Source organism: Thermobia domestica, chromosome 17 (assembly GCF_964235325.1).
Source record: "Thermobia domestica chromosome 17, izTheDome1.hap1.1, whole genome shotgun sequence".
NCBI classification, from domain to species: Eukaryota; Metazoa; Arthropoda; class Insecta; order Zygentoma; family Lepismatidae; genus Thermobia; species Thermobia domestica.
In genome coordinates, this window is record NC_137470.1 from 181,928,820 (window position 1) to 181,951,468 (window position 22,649).

The following is a 22,649-nucleotide window of genomic DNA, read 5'->3' on the forward strand; positions in this document are numbered from 1 at the left end:
GTCTGGATCCATAAATTTGCTTCGTCATTTTAACAAAATGAATCAGAAGATCTTTGGCATATTGTTGATAACGAAAGCACAACTGAGGACTTAATAATATAGTCATTGAGATTGAAAGACTTAAGAAGTGTTTATAAATGTTCAAATATTCATATTATAGTATTTTTGATAATATCACAGGACCAGTGTACAACAAAAATAGCCTGTATTCCGTTGCCTTCCAGATTTTCAATTCACTTAAACTTCTAGGTTTTCTGCTGAATTCGCATGGGATATTCTTTGAAACTGATATAAGCGATGATGAGATTGCATTTTGAATTCTCGCTGGGAATTTCTGTGGAGCAGCACCGAAAACCCAATTAAAAAGTAACGTTCGCATTACGCCGAGACATACAACATGCATGTAATCTAAAGGGAAACTCTTAATGAAATCTAAGCCTGGAATCTGTACCAAAGGGGAAAGTGCACGATGAAAGTCCTCATCTTCTTGTTGCAAGAAGCCTTCGTGTGTTCTTGGTCGACCATTCAAGTGTGGAAATACCAATCTATTATCACACCAGACACCCACTTCCTTGTACCGAGTACATGAAGAATAGCCTGTATGTCCTTTCGTTCCCAAAATGTATGATTTTGCTGAGGCATCACAAACAAAACCACTTATTACAACTTTTATTAGTTTATCTCCAATTAACATTCCATTTTCAATTAAATGTACTATTTCCACAATAAATTTGTGAAGAAACTCTGCGCAGCTTTGAGGTTTGTCCTTTCCATAGTATATTCCCACAGGAAACACAACTGACTTCAAGGTTGGTGTGTTGGAAATAGACACAAGAATGGGCCAAAATTCTCCTCTACTGCTTCTGAATAATGGGAGCCCATCAATACCAACCAAGAGAGAAATATAATTTTCAGTCTTTTTCTCTAAAAATTTTTCCAGAAACACAGATAAACCGATATGGCAGTAATTACCCGGTTCAATCGCATGAATAGCAACACTTCTGGGAGTGGATAATAGAGTTCTGGCATCTGAAGGCAAGGCAGTAAAGCATTTGTGTGCTTTCAGTATACAGAGAAGAGTTGTAAGTGCCCCTTGATGTATTTTGTATTGAATTGCCCATTCAATCAGCTTTTCTTTCATAAATGTAGATTCATTATTCACAACGAAATCATTGTATTGAGAATCAGAATCACTATCTTTGGATTTCTCTGAGTGAGATGAATCAGACTGGCAGAGAGACTGGGTTTGAGAACTGATATCACACAAATCATGGTGGTAGAATTCGGGGAATGAATCATTCGTAATAGAAGGCAAAAGTGCTTCAAAGTTATCTGTCTGTGAATGACGGGTTAAAGTTGAAGGCTGGTTATGAAATTCTGCAGGTTCCAGAATATTCTGTTGTAGATTGGAGGCAACACTTTCAATATTTTGCGTCGTACAAGAAAGAGGGAAATCAATTGAGTTTATTTTTTCCAGCCTCCGTTTCTTCCCAGAACGAGACAAATCAGTGAAGTTCTTTCGCAACATTGTGCCTGTTAAGGAAAAAAAAGCAACTAGAAGAAAACAAGCATAACATAATGGATATTAATAAGAAAACATTATATATACAAAATATGGCGCTAAATTCGTTGTACAAAAGCAGAGGGGTGATTCCTGAGAGCAAAATAAAGAAAAAGTTCCAATAAACATAGGGCGAAAAAAGCATCATTTAGGTGTTGAAAACTGCCGAAAACGCGAGAAAATTAACTTTAAGGATTCGTGGCTCCACTACTATGGGACCGATCGTGGTCGGGTCATAACACAGCCCTCCAAGCAGGACATTGAAAAAATATAGGGCAATTTGGTTTATAAAATAGAACAGTTTGGTTTATACAATAGAACATTGTGCTCTGAAGCGAAAATAAATAAATAAATGTATTGTAAGAAAAGGCCACCCTTCACTCCAGTGAGCAACTGGAAACACGATTTAGATTAATACAGAATAAGAGCATATACAACATTTTACTTTTTAAACTTAGTAGACCTTTATTTTCATTTATTTTCCATATTGAAGAAGGATATGTTAGATATCCGAAACAGTTATTATAATTTAAAATAAAGTGTGTTTTAAGCTTTGATCAGTGTTTCTTTTGTTAAAATAATCAATCCAAAGCCATGGATAGTCTTACTTTAGTAGACCTGCTATTGTTTTGAAAAAAAAAATGATTGAAATAAATGATTTGATATATAAATAGCTGGTTCATATTAGCTTTGCTATCTAAATAACTTGAACAAAAAAAAAGTTACTAAACAAAGCAATGTTTATTATAAAAAATAATAACTGTGTAATGAAATACTTGAATCTAATTAAATATTGAATTATTTGATCAATGTATTTCCCTCTAAAATAAATAATATAACAGCATTTTATTCTTTATAGCCCTGCAAATGATATATACACATTTCTAACAACTGTTATACAACATAAATTTTAGGACATTTCCATTTCATAAATAATTTCCAGGACATTTCCAGGATTTTCACTATTTTTCTGCATTCCATGACCTTTCCAGGACGTTTTTACGAAACACTTTTATTTCCAGGGTTTCCAGGACGCGTGTGGACCTTGCATGTTATGTACAGCAATATTGGAAGACGTTGGGATATGTTGGTGAATACCAACACACCTTAATGCCGAAACAATACTGCTGCACACACTGCTGAAAGAAAATGCTAACACAGCTTGCGTTACAAGAGACTGGAGCACGGTAAGGTTCCTCAGCTAAGCTTCATTGAGGAAGAATAAGCACATAGGAAACAGAAAAAAATGAACAAAGGAGGATAGTAAAGAGCAAATTTTTTTAAAAAAAGTAATAGTGAGGATTAGTGACTTGTCCCTTAAAAAATGCTATGACTTATTTAGCATATTGCTAATATGTAGCAACTTAAATCATCACTGGAACTGTCTTTGGCTTGTATTTTTAATAATGCAATCACTAAAAATATAGGAAATATAGGAGAAGATTAAAATATAAGACAAATATACACACATTTCCAAAAAATAAGAAAAAATAGGAAAATAGGACAGCTGGGAGCCCTGCATAACATCACTTAGGAACTAGTGTGTGCCTTATCCAAATATCCATGTTTCAGAATTGTGCGGCATTTACGCATTAAAACTTAGAGAGGCATTTCGGAAATGCTCCGGAAAGGACCTCGCACTTTTCTTATGAAAAGTGGCTTTCGGCTAATGTTGTTGAAACTTCGCTGGTTGATAGTTCTTAACATGTGGATCAAAAGTCTCAATGGGCACAAAGACCGAAATCCATTCCTGCCCCCCAAAAAACCGCCTCCAAGTAGCTGGGGGGGGGGATTGAACTGATTTCAGCATGTAAAACAATTTGTTGTTTTAATCAACTCAACAAGGACCCTGCCACTCAGGGGGGAAACCTTTTGCTCGCCACCAGCATTGGTTCAGCAAGTGTACGTTTCGGAATTGTTGACGAATATTATTACTCGTTGTTTGTAAGGTGTGATCTGTCATCTGTCTATAGTCCTTTTCAAGATAATAAAGGTCTCATCTTTGGGTATTGTTCTGCTTTTGTTCGTCAAACGGTCCTTTGTAAGATAATTGACGGACATTATTACTCGTTTAAAAGGTGTGGTGCCTGTCTTGTCTTTATCAGGATAGTAGATAGTTGCATCGTTGTTTGCTTCAGCTTCTGAGAGTATTATTGAATATTGTTCCATTGTCGTTTAAAACGAATCAAAGTCGCCTACGTAATTCGCGGGGGCGATATGTGGGGGGCAAAGGGCGGTGTCAAATGGGGTAGTTTGATAGTCTAACATGTGGTTGTTTGGGGTCCTTGTTGAGTTGATTAAAACAACAAATTGTTTTACATGCTGAAATCAGTTCAATCCCCCCCAGCTACTTGGAGGCGTTTTTTTTTTGGGGGGGGAGAAGGAGTGGATTTCGGTCTTTGAGCCCATTGAGACTTTTGATCCACATGTTAAGAACTATCAACCAGCGAAGTTTCAACAAGATTAGCCGAAAGCCACTTTCCATAAGAAAAGTGCGAGGTCCTTTGAAGTACTAATCAACTGCCTCTACAGAAATTGATGCGCAAATGCCGCACGATTCTGAAACATGGATATTTGGATAGGACACATACTAGTTCCTATGTGACGCTATGACCCGACCACGATTGGTCCCATAGTACTGGAGCCATGGATCCTTAAATTTAATTTTCTCACGTTTTCGGTAGTGTAACACCTAACAGTTGTACAACGTATTTAGCGCCATACTAATATATATAAATTAACTGGCCCGTGTGGAAAATAATAAATATCTCATGGCGTTTGTCGTATACATAATTAAAAACTTCCTATTAGTTTCCAAAAATAGCGGAAAAAATATAGTATGTAGATACGACCTAGTTTCCCACATTTAAGAGTGGCGAGCACCAACCGAGAGTAAGTGAAACTAAAGTAGTAAGTTACTAAGAGAGAAGGAAATCGGCGACTTCCAGTCGAGAGAACTGAACTAAAGGAGTAAATTACTACAGGAGTAAATTTTTCATTTACTCCTGAAGTAAATTTATTTACTCCATAACTGCTGGAGAGCACCATCAAAGAGTACATTAGTAACTTAAGGAGGAAATAAGGCAAAAATTTACTCCTAAGCAGTAGTAGGAGTAAAGTTAGAGAGTAAGATGTGTTCTTTGATTTATGTGTATTAAATATGGAATTCTATGGATTATCTGGACTAGGAAGAATATATGAAGATGTAGGAAGAAGTAGGCAACCCAAGAATGAGGATTTTAATGGAAAGAAGAAACCCATTTGCGATGTATAGCGACCATGATATCAAAGAACGGTTTGGTTTCGTAAGGAATCTTTTGAGCCGCTGCTTGGTATGCTGGAGCCATTACTACATCATAATTCTGATAGGAACCGTGCTTTGTCTCCTAGGCTGCAACTTCTTTGTGGATTGCGAATCTTTCGCACTGGTACTTATCAACTCGTAGCAGGTGATCTCATTAACATCGATCGTACTACTGCTGGAAGAACTTTTAAAGGTGTAATAAAAATTTTAATTGCCTTAAAGCCATTGTAACTTGTGTGTAACATGTTAGAGAACAAAGAAAATATATATCAAGGAACAAAAGGAAATTTAAGGAATTGCTGGATTCCCGAATGTCATAGGGCCATAGATTATGTACACTCATGTCCAAAATTATTGTCGCATGTCTATAAATATGTTATTCTAGGAATATAATTTGATAACGAATTCACCCGGTATTTCTTATAATGTTCGTATGTGTATAATCGTAAATAAGAACAATGAAACGAAAATAAAATTTTCTTGTCCACTTACAAACATTTTACTCATTATAATTTTCGTATTTATAATTTTTTTTCCTATGAAATTACCACAAATATGCATTTCCCAATTATACACGTACTACCAGAATTAAAATACCGTACCCTGCAAAATCATTATCAAATTATATTGTTACAAGAAGACAGTTATAGATATGCGACAATAATTTTGGACATGAGTGTACAGTACATATACCCATACTTTGTCCTTCTGGAGCAAGCAGAGCTATACAGAAAATCAAGAATTTATTTTCTAGTAATACACAAATCATTTCTGATGCCAATATGAAGATTTTGAACTTGGTAAGCAGTGGCTTGGCTGGGTTTCCCGTATGATGCATGCATTTGGGACATTGGTAATCTTATAGTTCTGTAGAATTTGGAATTGAACAGTATGATGGGTTGCTTGTTGGAGATAGCGGATATGCTCTCTCCAAACATCTTATGACTCCTGAGTTTCGATCTCAGACAGGAGCCGAAGAGCGTTACAAGAGCCCATATTGCTACAAGATATATAATAGAACGTTCATTCGGTGTTTGCAAGAAATGTTTCCAAATTTTCACTGAAACAATGCGATATGAAAAAAAAATAATGTGGGAATGTTATTGTGGCTGCTGCAGATCTGCACAACTCTGGAATAGAAGTTGGAGATGTGTTTCACCCTGATGCTGTGCATGTGAATGGCATCGACCAATATGCATTCCAGCCAGAAGCAGATGCTGCAGAGCAGGCTGTCAGGTATATTATACTTAATACTTTTAATTAATGTTGTACCTAATTTGCTAGTAGAATAAGAAGTTAGTGTAAAGACTTTCCCCTCTTAAATGAATATAAGACACTGGATCGTCACTACTGCAGTGAAATGTGACCCATTTTATTTATGTATAATTTTATAGTTATGGTTCTCTGTTTTTATTTTATTTTATTTTATTTATTTATTTTTGCAACTAGGGGATTAACATTTACATTTTATTTCTTACTTCAGTACGTAAAGTTATAGAATAAAGGTGTTTTGATTATTTCTAAGAAAAACGAAATGTCTACTCTTATAATTTTGTTAATACAAATAAATATTAGTACCGGTATGTGGTAATTAGAAAAATTAAATGTACTGATGCTGAAATAATAAACACAAACATTACGTCATGTGAAAAACAGGACCATATTGGAAAAACTATCAATCAAATAAAACATATTTCGTACATATAAAACATATTCATATTCATTTACAAAAACATAAATTTCTCGAGCACATGCCTGAAGAACCGGAACCTAAAATTTGCGCCATTTCGTTGTTGAACTTATTCATAACTTCCATTTTAAGGTTGTTTTCTATGATTTCTCTCTGTCTTTTTAATTAACAACATTTTTGCATTATATTCCTCTCGTATTAAACACATTTTCAACGAAAGAAGCTCGTCTGCTTTTCCCAACAACTTCCTGTTCTTCACTACAAGAGCATGTTCTCTGCCTTTTTTCATGGGCACATCTTTTAATAAGCTTCAGCTCCCGACAGCAAACGAAATACATGTACCAGTAGTGTGTAGAAATGGCTTACTTCTTTAGTAAAAAGGCGTTACTACTTTAGTTACAACTAAAGAAGTAAATATAAATTGAGCTCTCCAACAGTTACTAAAAGAGTATATTACTATGGAAGTAACTTACTAAAGTAGTCCAGACTAAAGAAGTAAGAGTTACTAAAAGAGTTATTTATACTAGTTTGGTGCTCGCCACCCTAAGAAAATGAAAGTCTTATGAAAGAAAACACTTCAATTTTTACCATATCTTTCTTTCATATTACTACACAGTTATTTCGCGTCAAATCACATTTATAATATGCTCAAATTTAAATTTTGTGTGTTCTCAAAACAAGTTTTAAAGTCAAATCTAGCACACACAATGCATTTACATTATTGTGGACAATTTAGTTTCAATTCACTATTTACAAAGATTCATAAGTGATTATGAAAAATTTAATAGCAGTGAAGGAAAAAATATCCTAACTAGATAACACTCATAAATCATTGAAACTCAGCTCTTTTTTGATAAGATTGTGCTTTTTCTCGTACTACTTTATTTTTTGTAAGAATCTACATAACGGGTTAAAGACATGACTGAACAGAGCTTTGATTTTTTTGTGAAGTGCAAATTTCGTGCATTATTACACAAAGAGAGAGAGAGAGAGAGAGAGAGAGAAAATGACAATAGCATAGCTTCATCCACGCAAATTCACATGTACGGCTTAAGCACGGGTTATGTATATATGCATCATCCACACAAATGAACATGTGCATATGTACGGCTCATGCATGGAAAGTGCACATGTGCCGTACAGGTACGTGTTGTCTGGGTACGTTCCTTTGGGGAATCCCTTGCGCGTGCATGGTAGGATTGTGAAACATGCAAAATTCAATACAGCAGGTATGACTTCTTCAGTGAATTTTTTAGCCGCCCTCTTTACTTTGGATAGTTTCCGAACTATTGGCGTCCGAAAGTCATTTTCCCACGTTTTCGGCACCTTGTAGATCCGAAACTATGTCCGATAGCCGAAAGTTCAAGAGAACTCTTTTCCTTGTCTCAGTGGCAGGAGTCACCTCCCAAGTTTTGTAACACTTATTTTGCAATACCCGGTATATATATATATATATATATATATATATATATATATATATATATATATATATATATATATATATATATATATTGAGAAGTACTAATGTGGGCTGGATTTTCAGCAACAATCATTTTTGTATGTCATCACCTTCCCTGAATTACACGTTCAAAGTGAAATGACAAAGTAAATAAATAAATCACTTTAGTGTTGAACATCATCTATGTTGAAAATTTGAACGAAATTTGTCGGGTACTTCAAGTATTATGACGTTATAAACGTAATCACTTTCATATATATGTCTGTGCTGTTTCGTTTTGTTATCTATTTTCCTTGTTGTACTTTTACTTGTAGAAGTCCGTAGGTGTTCCATTACTCTCGTTGTTTGGATGGATTTGAAAGCTCCGCATTTGGTGGTGTTACATACATGTTATATTTCGTTGTTCATTTTTTTTAAACATTCCTCACTCCCTTATCCTAATAATTTATTTTTTGTTGTGTTTGCAGCTTTGGAATATGAAGTGGAGTACTTTTCAATTCCTTCTTATATTGTTTGTAAGTGCCGATCTCGTCTCGCCGCAACTCTTTCACAGCGAAATATTTAGAAGAAAACTCCCACCTAAAATACCAGATGACCAGCCTCAGCCTGATAAGCAGTGGTTTGAGCAGCGATTAGATCACTTCAATCCAACAGATTCAAGAACATGGAAACAAGTAAGAAATTATATTTCGTTTATTCAGCTTTTTTATTTTAATTGATCCGTTGTAGTACTCTAAAACAATCATGGAGATAAAGTTTAACTGAATCAACACGCACAGCAGTGCATGACAGCCAAGTCAGCCAAGAAAATGAAAACTGGACTGGATTTCAAGGCTCTCTAAAAATGACTCTATTAAAGGTAGAAATGTGAGTTTTAGAATTTAGATATATATCGGACAGATGTTCTCATACACCAAATCTCACATTCCTAACTTCAACCATACTCCAATACTGGACCCCAAAAATATGCAGTTTTCAGGTTCACTGGTTCACTGACACTCATCAAATTGATTAGGTACTTCCCAATGAGACAGAGACTTGAAACGTTGCATAAAGGTACTCTAAAATGATTTGAGTATGGCAAAGGTCAGAAATGTAAGGAATGCACTATAGAAAATTATTTATGGGCGAAAAACTGTCCTTTGCCAAGCAAGAAATCTTTTCACTCACTCACTCATCACATTGATTACATACTTCCCAATAAGATAGAGATATGTAACTCTATCTTATTGGAAAGGTACCTTAAAGGTGCATTATAATGACTTGAGTATGGAAAAAGTCCGAAATGTGAGAAATGTCTTGTGCAAATATTTGTTGGGTGAAAAAGCATGCAGAAAACGGTTCATTCACTCACTCTTCAATTTGATTAGGTACTTTCCAATGAGAGACAGACGTGGAACTTTGCATAAAGTTACCTTATAATGACTTGAGTATGAAAAAGGTCCGAAATGTGAGAAATGTGTTATGGAAAATTTTAAATTGGCGAAAAACTGTCCTTAGCCAAGCAGAAATCGGTTCATTCACTCACTTATCACATTGATTACGTACTTCCCAAGAAGATAAAGAAGTGAAACTCTGTATAAAGGTACGAGTATGGAAAAAGGTCTAAAATGTGAGGAATGTGCTATGGGAATTCTTTGGGGGCAAAAACTGTCCTTATAAAAGAAGATATCGTTTCATTCACTCACTCATCACATTGATTAGCTAGTTGCTAATGAGGTACAGACGTAAAGTTCTGCATAATGGTGCCTTATAATGATTTGAGAATGAAAAAATCCGAAATGTGAGGGATGTGCTATGGATTTTTTTAAGCGAAGAAATTGTCCGTAGTCATCAGGTACTTCCCAATGAGATAAAGATGTGAATGTCTACATAAAGACATCTTATAATGGCTTGAATATGAAAAATGTCCGAAATTTAAGGGATATGCTATGAACTTTTTATGGACGAAAAACTGTGTTTACCCAAACAGAGATCGGTTCATTCACTCACTCATCATTGATTAGGTACTTCCTAATGAGACAGAGACGTGAAACTTTGCATAATGGTACCTAGCTTATGTAATGACTTGAGTATGGAAAACTTTCCGAATTTAAGGGATGTACTATGGGATTTTTTTTTATGGGCGAAGAACTGTCTGTAGCCATTAGGTACTTCTTAGTGAGATAAAGATGCGAAACTCAACTTAAAGGTACCTTATAGCGGCCAGAGTATGAAATTTGAGGAATTTTCTATGGATTTTTTTTTATTTTCAGAAAAAAAAACTGTCCTTACAGTCAGAAATCGGGAATGATTCCGTTACTCAACACATCACGTGCTTAGTGATAATGCAATCGTCTGAGTGGTCGAGCGGATGCCATCCCCGCTGGTCTATTGGCTATCACGTGCGCCTTTGATGTACGAGGTCCGGAGTTAGATTCCCGGTGGAAGAGCATTTGGAATTTTAACTGTTCTCAACGTTTCTGTGTTCGTGTTCCTGTCGTTCTAGGTTAATAGAAGAACGAGCTAAGCTCACTGAGGAAAATCCGTTATGCGGAGAGCGGTATATTGTACAAATATACGAGGTTCTTATGTTTACTACTTAAATCGGTGCTTAGAATAAGTTAGCGCCCTCTTTCGCGCTTAGATGTTACACCATGTAGTTGCAGGATGTCTGACATCTACCAGTCTTCCGTACATTACATAGTATATGTACGTTGCGTACGTCAGCTATAAGTTACATACGTCCATCTGTATGCGAGATGCTGACCGCTTATATAGGCTCAGTTCTTTCGTTCGTACGGATAGTACGTTTGTACGGAACACTTATATGAAAAGTATGTATAAAATATACTTTTTCAGTTTTACGTTTAGTATACGTTAACCCCAAAAACTATATATATTTGCAAATGTAACCTACGTTTAGTGTACTTTAAGCCCAAAAACTACATATATTTGCACATGTAACCTACGGTTTTACGTACGCCACATATCTTTTTCTCAGTGTGCGAGTAAAACAAGTGAAATCTAGCAATAAGTAGTTAAGCAAGTTAGGTGAATCAGTTAACTTTTCTTTTTCTTTTTTTTAAGTGGGCTTATGCACGTACATACTGCCGTAAATTTCGTGGTTGGAAACCCAGACAAATAAAGATAAGATTTTCTTTTTAGGTGAATATTTTTCCTTTATTGCAGTCATTGGTATTAAATAGATATTGAAATTAAGTTGATAAGTAAGAGAATGTAGGGGTGGGGATATTTAAAATTAATGAAGTGTTTCAAGATGAGAAATCCAATTGTTCTATTTTATATGGGATATGCTGGCGGCAAATGTAATTAAGTTTACAAGATATTTGAAAGGTGTATATCATTGGAAGAAAATCCGAGACAATATGAAACTGCATAACATGCATGTCATGTAATGAACTCTGTAATTTCGCAATGTGGAAAGGTAGAGAACAACTAAGTATGATCGGTTTAATTGAGGGCGCTGATGTAGTCAACAGTAGTGTTGTAAATAGAAAAAAAAAGGTTCGTATTTTTTCAGAAATGTACGTTTAAAAAAAAAACATTGCCTCTCGTTTTTTTTTCTAAATTTCGTTTTTTTTTCAAATAGTCATTTGTAATGCATCTTGCGTCTATTTAAGTATGAAATATTTTTATGTAGGTGTAATCACCGTAAAATGCAACATAAATTAAACGCTAGATACTGATACGCTACAAATATTTTACAATTTACATGAATACCATACCTATTAACAATTCGGGTTTCAGCAGTTTTCATCAATATCAACTAAGAAATAAAAGTAGAAACGAAATTTTGTTTTTTCGTGAAAGCAGGCCTTTAATAAGTACGAAAATAATGTCACGAACAGTGTAAAATTCCAATAACTTGTCTAAAGGTATAAAATAATGCTAATTTGCCTAATAGTATTTTTCTAAATGTCATATATAAATAATTTGTCGACTACTATCCATTTCATAAAGATAGGCCCCTGACTTCGAGGTGCTGTTTTGACGTCCAGTCAAAACTTATACTGCATTGTCGTACCTCGTTGGAATTGTTGGAATGTTGTCTTTTCAATACTTAAGACATACAAATTTTCTTTGTACTGTATAATGAGAAAAAATAGAAATTAATGAAAAAGTGCGTATTTCTTCGTATTTTTTTTGGTAAATCAATGTTTGTAGGACTATATCTTGGAAAAGAGTTAACATGAAATAATTTCCTGTGCAAGATATGTAGATGCATATATTACCTGCAAGTTCTGAAAATTTCATTACTCAACACGTAGTAATTTTCTTGTTATTCAGCAAAAAGTGAGACATCATTATCTCTGAATTGCTGCGGTGTATTAACAATCTGAAAAAACTTTTAGAAAGATCTTAAAGTAGCTTTTTCAACCAAACTGTTTTGACTTGTTTTAAAAGATAAACAATCACAAATATGACATTATGATTTTCTCTGCTTTGCGCTCTTCGCTATCGCAGTTTATACGGAGTGCTACGTTGCCACATTTTCCTGACGCGTATACACTCTCAGCCGGACGGGTATTTAAACTTGTTACGCACTGTCCGTCACTTTTTAGAGATATTTTAAAAATGTAATGTCTCCACAGATTTTAAACCAATTTCTTAGAAATTAACAGGATATACAGTAAATGTACCAAGGGTTCAAAATTAGAAAAGCGAGCTCTTATCTTGTTTGGATTTGCATGTGATGGTCCTCGAAAATTTGTTGATTTTTGTCAGTTCTTCACTTATTGCACGCAGTACAAAATACACTTGCACAGAAACAAAAACACGCACAAAGTTTATTATATGATACAACCTTAGTTGATATGTAATATTGAGTTTACAATTCACAGAAAATCTGTTTTCAGATCTAAGAGCTCCAAGCTACATTAGAATCTGCCTCTGAAAGGAATGACGCGTTTTTTTTTCCTGCGCAGCCTCAGGTTTACTTGAAAGAGAGTTACTATCTTGTTCACTTCCGGATACGCCACTGAGCACAGAATAATCAATGTCCTTACTATTAATTACTAACTCATAACCGTCTGAGTCAGAGTCATTCATCAGTTCTGCAATTTCATTACCGCTAAACATTTTGCCTATTCTTTTTGTAATACCGTCGCTCGTGAAGGAATATCCACTTTTTTTTTTAAATCAAAAAGCACAAGATATACTCACGAAAATATAAATGCCCGTTCGTCCGTCTCATTGCAATGAACCCATATGATATGAATGCGTGTGTAAGTTTTTGACGCCTACGAACCGAAGGGAAGTATTGAAGACTTAATCAATGCGACGTGATTACACGCAAATACAGCCCTCGTCACCCACTCATTGCATTGTTTTCTTTCGTTGAAAGAAAACAAAGGACCCATTCTGTGTTACTGTACCAAATTTCACAAAATTAAATCCCCACGTTAAGCGGGTTTGCATATCCAGGCTCCTAACTATGAAAACATTTACGCTCAGTCCAACCTCAATCATTTCACGAATTCATCCTGTTTTACGTATGTTATTAGGACATAATATCGATTGTGATTTATTCTAAAAACACTTTTATACATTGCAAGAGCTGTAACGTCCAAATATTTACTGAGAACTCATAGTCGTATCGGAATAAACAAAAGCGAGTATGGAACAGTAAACTGCTATAACAAAAGGCAAAAGAAGATGTGCAAAGGCATACAAAATGGTCGAGTGGTTTGGGTCGATACATTATCAATCACATGTTTGTGAGTTCAAACCCGGTAGCAAGTTGTTTCTTTTTTAAGTGTCTTCCTATTTTCACCCAAAGGCTGAAAATATTTCTTTGAGTAACTCATTGAAAACTTCTTTTGTTTCAAATTCGATTAGAACGGAACATTATATGAATTGCGAATCTTAAATCCATAGCTAAAAAAAATAAATAAAAAATACTCACTACTCCATTATCCTCTGAGTAGTGATGAATGATTTATGTTGTTGATATAGATTCTATTACACGTTCTTTTGTAAATATTATAGAAAGTATCAGGGTTATTTATGATCTTTTATGGAAATTGACTGGCGCATGCGCAGTACACAGACAGTTCAATTGGAAGGCGAGGAAGGAAACGCTAACATACTGTTAGAATGTTTCCCTCGCAAGCAGTAGTTCCCAACCGAGGGACGGCGGGACTCACTTCGTCCTCCTGGGGTGGCGTGAAGGGTTTACGAAGTCCCTTCGTTTTCTTGTATTTCTTGAATGATTATACACAATATCCAGTCACATCTTCTACACATTTGGAAGTAATAAATCGTAGTATAAATAAACCGTTCTCCACACACAGTGATTGTTGCTTTTCCAAGATTATAAACTGAAACACTTTTTATTTCAATTGAATATAAAAGTTTCAATGGGAGGGGTTACAACCCCCTCAACCCCCTGGGTCTTCGATATGTCACCGCCTAAACTGTAACTTTCAAGTTAGAATCGAAAAATGGAGACATGTGACCTACTAAATATATTTTTAGTTCATTATACATTTTCATAAATAAAATATCCACAATTACAATGACAGTAAATGCTAAGTAATTATTGTAAATCTTTGTACTTTCATTTTCCCTCTTTCTTCTCAATTGAGCTTGAAAAATGTAGAAGTGGGGGGTTAAGAACTTCAAATATTACGTATATTTTAGCGTATTACGGAATTATATTTAATAGAATCCGGCAGGATCACAAACAGAAACGTCAAGAAGAAGTAAAACCAAATTGTACTGTGGTGGGATTCGAACTACTCTTAAATGGTGCCTCAAAATCTCTAGCTGAATGCCTTAGTCCACTCGGCTAATGTGACAAGTTTAAAATATAGTAAGCGTGTTCCATGTTCAATCTTTTGTTAGAGTATGAAATTTATTTTGTATTCTCTGAAGTTTAAGCCTATTTTGGCCTGATGTAATAGTCTGTTGAAATTGTTTTATGTTTACGGTATTCTTTACTTTGACGAATGATGTTGTTAATATAGGTTCTATTACGTATTCGTTCATAAATATTACAGCAATTGTCAGGATTATTTATGATCTTTCATGAAAATTGGCTAGTGCATGCGCAGTAGAAACAGAAAGATGCACTTTACCGACATTTGTCATGCACGCCAGAACGCAAATTTCTAACAGGTTCTCAAAATGCCTCGTTCTAAAGGTTGTGGAGAACTGTCTGTTGCTCTGAGAGGAGAAATCATAGGCCGAGCAAAAATGGGACAAACTGTGCCTCAGATTGCTAGAGATCTGGGATGTGATAAGAAAACGGTCAAGAAATGTGTTCAGCGACATGAAGAAGGTGGTGAATGGTTCAGGTCTCGGTCAAGAAGTGGAAGGCCAAAAGTGACAACTGCAGCTCAAGATCAAGCTTTAGTTCCAGAAGTAATCAACAGACCTTTACGCCACACGTCAATCCTCTTGGACAAAGCCAGAGAATATAATTGTTCTCACGAAAAAATAAGAAGATTATTGGGGGCTGGTCTACACTGTTCAAGACCCGCTAGGAAGACTCTCCGGACTGAAACTCACAAGGCCAGACGAATGGAATGGGCACAGAATAACATAACCCAACCTCAGTCATATTGGGACTTGGTCATCTGGACCGACGAGAAGGTTTTCAAGTCTAACCAACAAGGCAGAGTTATATTGTATAGACCTCGCGGGACCAGGTATGCTGAACAAAATATTATCAGAACTTCTTGTTCAGGACGAATATCAGCACACTTTTGGGGATACATGACGGCTGCTGGTCCTGGAGATTTGGTTGCGGTGCCTGAGAGAATAAACTTCAGTGTTTACATTAATATCCTCGAAAATACGTTGTTACCGTCCGTAGAAAGAAACTTCCCCGAACAGGAAGAATATATATTTATGCATGACAACAGTGCTGTTCACACTTCCCGGCAAACACGAGAGTGGCTAAGTGAACATCCAGAGTTAATTTGTATTGAGTGGTCCCCTCTATGCCCAGATTTGAACCCAATTGAAAATCTGTGGGCCTACATGGTGCAAGAATGGGAAGAGAGACGTGAAGACAGAGACCAAACGTTTCTTCAAAATCATGTTATGGAACTGTGGCAACATTTTCGTGACACACCGTCGTATTGCTCGAGACTTGTATCTAGTACCCCCTCCAGACTTCAAGAAGTTACTGACTCTGGAGGTGACTACACGAAGTACTAGTGTGTTATTTTTTGTGTAAACATTTATTTAAGTTTCATTTATTTATTATATTTTTTCAAGAGCAATACTTTCATCTTCATTCTTTTCCTTTGCTTGTTTACTTATTAGTTCGTTAAAACGTAAAGGAAGAGTAGTATATCTTCAAAAAGTATTAGTGAATTTACTTTGAACGTTTCTCAGAATACATTTACTTTTTTTTCTTACTCTATATCATGCCCAATATTACTTTCATTTCAGTTAATTAATAACTTTATTTCACATCTCGGATAAAAGTATTATTGTCATTTTAACGATGTTTTTCCTTTTGATTGTGTAATTTCTAGTTTCATTGAATTATCTAAATTCGAATGAATAAATTATATTTTGTTTATTGTCCCTTCCTTAGCTAAGTTCGAATTCGAGAACAATGTGGTGTAATATACGTTCTTTATTCTTCATATTGTGCAGTAAAGACAATATTAATTATTTTTCATGAGTCCAGTTGATTAGTGAGAACTTGGACAAACATTAACCTGGTGATTCTTTACGCAATGACAAGTGTAAAATACATTTTAGCTGTTCTTTATACTTCACAGCGATGAAACATTCTAACAGTGTGTTAGCGTTTCCTTCCTCGCCTTCCAATTGAACTGTCTGTGTACTGCGCATGCGCCAGTCAATTTCCATGAAAGATCATAAATAACCCTGATACTTTCTATAATATTTACGAAAGAACGTGTAATAGAATCTATATCAACAACATACATCATTCATCAAAGTAACGAAAACGTGTTCATGTAACAAATTAATAGATATATTATATCAAAGTAAATTAGGTTTAAATTTTAGGCAATAGAAAATGTTGTTCTGTAATAAGAACTACTACTCGAAGCCTTTGCTACAATTACTAGTTGTTACCATGGCCGAGTGGTCTAAGGCGTTCGGCTTGTAAAGCACCATTCGAACTTACTTCGAGTCCCCGCCGGGTAGAACGCTTTTTTCTCTCTCTTTTTTCACCTGTTCTCGATGTTTCTGTCTGTGTTCTTGCCCGATTCGATTAAATAGAATTTCGAATAGAGGTTAATATATATGATAAATAATCATTTATTTGCGAATCTGCACTCGTACAATACACATTTTCGAGATTTTGATTTTGGAAATGAAGTGTATATAATATTGAATAGTAAAACTAGTAAAATAAAAAAAATATTCATATAAGTATTGATTAATTAATTAGTATTAAACATGGCTTTCCAATCAGGATTATATGGGGAGGACTTACCTCTAAGTGCAATCCGAAAACAAATATTTGAGTTTTAATCTGACCCAAAGTTGGTAACTTACAGGATAATTTATACATGATTGGTATTGTAATTTTTATGCTTTTATTATAATCCTCTATAAGTTATGATGTTACCAATTCTAAATGTAGAACAAGAAACAAGTGTAATATTATATTTGTTACGAAAAGCTTTTAAGCAATGATGCTTTCAGGACGTGATCTGAGGGAGAATTTGAGACCCCTCTCGAGCTAAGAAATTTCCGCCTTCAGGACCATATATTCGATCGTGCTCAATGTGGACTACCAATGTTTGCTCTCCACCCGCATATTGAAATTCCCCCCGAGGACAATTTTCTGAAGTCATCACTGTTTATAAATAGTTTTTCGTTACAAATCAGAGGATAGTGGAGTAGTGAGTATACTTCATTTTTTTTAGCTATGGATTTAAGATTCGCAATTCATATAATGTTCCGTTCTAATCGAATTTGAAACAAAAGAAGTTTTCAATGAGTTACTCAAAGAAATATTTTCAGCCTCCGGATGAAAATAAGAAGACACTTAAAAAAGAAACAACCTGCTACCGGGTTTGAACTCACAAACATGTGATTGATAGTGTATCGACCCAAACCACTCGACCATTTAGTATGCCTTTGCACATCTTCTTTTGCCTTTTGTTATAGCAATTTACTGTTCCATACTCGCTTTTGTTTATTCCGATACAACTATGAGTTCTCAGTAAATATTTGGACGTTACAGCTCTTGCAATGTATAAAAGTGTTTTTAGAATAAATCACAATCGATATTATGTCCTAATAACATACGTAAGACAGGTTGAATTCGTGAAATGATTGAGGTTGGACTGAGCGTAAATGTTTTCATAGTTAGGAGCCTGGATATGCAAACCCGCTTAACGTGGGGATTTAATTTTGTGAAATTTGGTACATTCGGCAAGGGAATTGATCGCAGAACTTGGGTGAACACGTGATTGCCAAGGCACATTTCTTTTTAACCTTTAACATGTTCGTAAGCTGGAGAGTGTGTATACTGATAGATCTTGAGGTAGAAATGGAGCAATTGTTTATAAATATTAGGGAAGATAGCAGGAGCAGCGATGAGTCAACAAAGTCATGACGAAAGTGAATGAAGTAAATAGATTAAGAGATGAGTTTTTGGATGTGTTACTTCAACGTTTTATTTCGATTACATTGAGATGTGTACACTCATGTCCAAAATTATTGTCGCATATCTATAACTGTCTTCTTGTAAGAATATAATTTGATAACGATTTTGCAGGGTACTTTTAATACTGATACTATATGTAGAGTCGGGAAATGTATATTTGTGGTAAATTTCATAGGAAAAGAATACGAAAATTAGCATGAGTAAAACAAAATGTTGCTAAATGGATAAGAAAATTTTAGTTTCGTTTTATTGTTCTTATTTACTGCTCTTTTGACATGAAATTTTCCACATAGCCTACATGTCTTTGCCGATTATACACATACTAACATTATAAGAAATACCAGGCGAATTCGTTATCAAATTATATTCCTACAATAACATATTTATAGACATGCGACAATAATTTTAGACATGAGTGTACATGCATTAATGTTTTTTATGATGTTGTGAAAGGTTATAATAAATACTTTTTCCTATTACATTCTTATGAAGTAGGCTTCGCGCTACAAGCTTCCTGAACGCGACAACACTGCACGACAGCGTTGCCGCACTTCCTTTTACTGTATGCTGTTTCTTCATATAAGCGCGGGGAATTTAAAGATTGGGTTGTAACATGGCTCACCGCTTAACGCAGAGAACATGTTGAAGTAAACATATTTTTTAAAAAAATAAATACTCTATCAACTAAACCTTTTTTTGTTAATAGTTCCAAATATTTGGAACACTAGACTTCCAAATTTTCGAACAGTACTTTGTACGTTTCTCTACCTACCATGGTAAAGGAGATCAGAGCTTCGCACATTTGTTTTAATTACACAAAAAATATCAAGTGATGAAAATTGAACTTTTCACAACTTACAGTTAATGGATGCATCTACATATTGTACACAGGAAATTATTTCACGTGATCTCTTTTCTGAGATATAGCTCTATAAACATTGATCTACCAAAAAAGTACGAAAAAATACGCACTTTTTCATTAATTTTTATTTTTTTCTCACTACATAGTACAAAGAAAATTTTTATGTCTTAAGTATTAAAAAGACAACATTCCAGCAATTCCAACGAGGTACGACAATGCAATATAAGTTTTGACTGGACGTCACGGCAGCACCGCGAAGTCAGGGGCCTATCTTTATGAAATGGATAGTAGATATATATGATATGCAGAGCCGGCTCTACCATATATGCAGTGGCGTATTTACGAATTTGTTTCGGGAGGGGCTTTGCTAACTTCGGGATAGGGGGCTTTGCCTGAAAATGTGAACATTCTGCAATATATTTCATATACTTTACTATAGTAAGTAAGATTTCGGGGGGCTTAAGCCCGGAAGCCCCCCTAAATACGCCACTGTATATATGCAACACGTGCATTTGCGTGGAACGGCAAGCTTGGATGGTCCGGCAAAATCTGTCATAAGTATATTATTTAAATTAAATATTTCTTGTTGGAAACAGACTTCATGATGATGGTAGTTACATTCACTAAGCTGACCTTTTATTTGAATACTACATTCATAAATTATGTTTAGGTTGCATTAGTTTAAGGCCACATGGACAATGCTAAAGCAAATGGTCGAATAAATCCGTGCACAAATTGCTTGATTGTTGTCAAATGCAAGAATTCAATTCTCGAATAGTAGTGAATATCTGTTCCATTTAGTAAGTTATCACAGTTTTGATATGAAAGTAGTCTTGTTTTTGTCAGAAGCAAGTTCCTTATCATTGAAGATAGAAACAAGTTTTTTTTTAAAAAAATGTTAGAAGATGTAGAAGAAAAATCAAGAAATAAAGATAAAAGAGCTAGTTGCACTGGAATTGCAAACTGATACATTGAGATTGAAGCTCGATAGTGAATTCTATAAAAAGGATTAGCATCTTTCCTCTGCAGGTGTGTTTGCTTTATCTTTTACTATCATAATAAATTAACATTTAAAGAAAAAAAAACAGGCACAACGGAATTGCATTTGTAGTAAGTATTTAAGCTTTTCTGAGTGCGACTGCACTTACCCTCACCTTTGTTGTTCATGCTTGAGTAGATACTTAAAATCATGACTTTTAAGATTTGTTCTTTCTGGAGAAAGGGGGAGGCGGCAAATTATGCCATTGCACGAGCCGACAAATTGACTAGGACCGGCCCTGATGATATGTATATAAAAGACATGAATATAGGATGACTCAATTTGAAGTAATGCAGGGTGTTTCAAAATTAATATTAGGGTTTTGAAACTTTGTAGTACTGTATCTATTACAATTAACTTACAATTATAAATATTATATGAAATGAAAGAGCAACTCAAACAGTTCTGTACGCACGCATGTACATGCATTGTTTCTTCTGTCTGCCGTTAGAAAGAGCAAGTAGCAAAGATGGAGACTAGAGAGCAGTGTGAAGTATCTGTCTATTGGAAATGAAGTGACTGTGTATTTGATATAAAGAAACATGAACTTTTGGAAACTTATTGAAGAAAACTTTGACTAGAAGTGTACATTCTCAGACACCTGTTGTAAATGCATATTTGTTAAATAAACTCGACTAGCTTCCTTCTTTCCTTTCCGCATACCTTCGAGCACAGCCTGATACTTCCCGATTAAGTCATCATTCTTGAGTTGGACAAAACTAGGAGGAACAGAACAACAAGGGGTATTCGACACGCGATCAAGAGAGGTGCAGGATCATCGGAGAGAAGCGGATCCCACCATTGGAGGACCACCGACTCCACAAGACAAAGAGTACCATTCTGACGGTTCATCGCCGCAGACATCTTTAAGTTTGTCACCAGAGTAGTAGAATGAAGGTGTAGGAGGACAACATCGCAAAGACGCATCATCGAAGCCCCTTGCAGTTCAACAGGATTAAGATCCAGATGTTGACTGTCACCAGCTAATCGAGACTTCTCCAGATATTCATTCCAGATGACCAGGACGACACCAGCTTCGTTGGATATGTCAGGCTAGTGCTCATTCCTATTCTTTAATTACAACCTTTCTCTTTCTCTCACCCTTTTCCCCAACTAGTCATTTTCTAAATTAAAACATTTGAATTTTATTTAAATTCAACCATAATTTTACAGTTAAGTACCGTGTTGTGCATCAGTTCCATCCCCATTTGGTTGCATTTATATGTTTCATATTCTGAGCTATAACTGATGACACAGCACCGGCACATGGTGGAGATGTTGTGAGGCTTACGCCTTTGTTACGATCCTAAAATTTCGATAAATTACGATTCTAAATATTCGGTAGATGCTTTAAGATCCCAAATTTTGAGTAATTTGTACTGTGTAATTTATAGTTTGTCGAGAGAAATTAAGTAGAGTTATTTTTAACCCACCCGCCCACCCTCGCTACTTTATTCATTTGCTCTGTTAGAGTAATTTTTTTTTCTGTTTCTTAATCGAATGATAAGTGGGTGAGAAGAGAAAATTTTGCTAAGTTATTATATTTTGTTTTTTTTTGTGTTAGTACATAAGAAAGAAGTGTTATTTACATTTTGGTGTTGGATATATATACATAGTAGTGTAAGATATTTATTATAAGTGTAATTTTGAAAATAGATATAATGGAGAATACTAGTGTTATGTCTTCTGCTATAGATCGTTTAGTAGAACCCCCCAAATTTTCCGGCAAATTGAACGAGTCAGTTCAGTCGTTTTTTAGTCATTTTGAGGATTTTTCTGTCCTTCATAACCTACGTGATGTACAGAAACGTCATTTGTTGCCGTATTGTTTAGAAAACGGGGCTCGTGCTTATCTGCTAGCTTTACAATCAACCGCAGAATATGATAATCTCATGTATGTACAGATTAAGAAGAAATTAATAGAGGCTTATGAAGATAACATAGTTTCGCAAGTTTTAGAGCAAGAAATGAGAAATAGGGAGCAGTTAGATTCTGAATCTGTTTTAGATTACATTTTTCATAAGTGGAAATTAATACTTGAGTACGATCCGAAGATGCCAGTGACCGAACAACTTAACTTGATAATCAATGGGTTATTGCCTTCGTTTTATTCTGTAGTTGT

At 35.1% G+C, this 22,649-nt stretch overlaps 1 protein-coding gene across 1 annotated transcript in view; it reads left to right on the forward strand.

Moving 5' to 3' along the window:
* The window catches only part of LOC145674263 (putative serine protease K12H4.7), a 166,821-nt gene that overhangs the window by 50,078 nt on the left and 94,094 nt on the right, over positions 1 to 22,649 (forward strand). The window contains exon 2 of the mRNA XM_081744098.1: positions 8,482 to 8,688. Within this exon, the coding sequence (XP_081600224.1) occupies positions 8,491 to 8,688 (198 nt within the window). The 5' untranslated portion in view covers positions 8,482 to 8,490. The remainder of the gene's footprint in view (positions 1 to 8,481; positions 8,689 to 22,649) is intronic.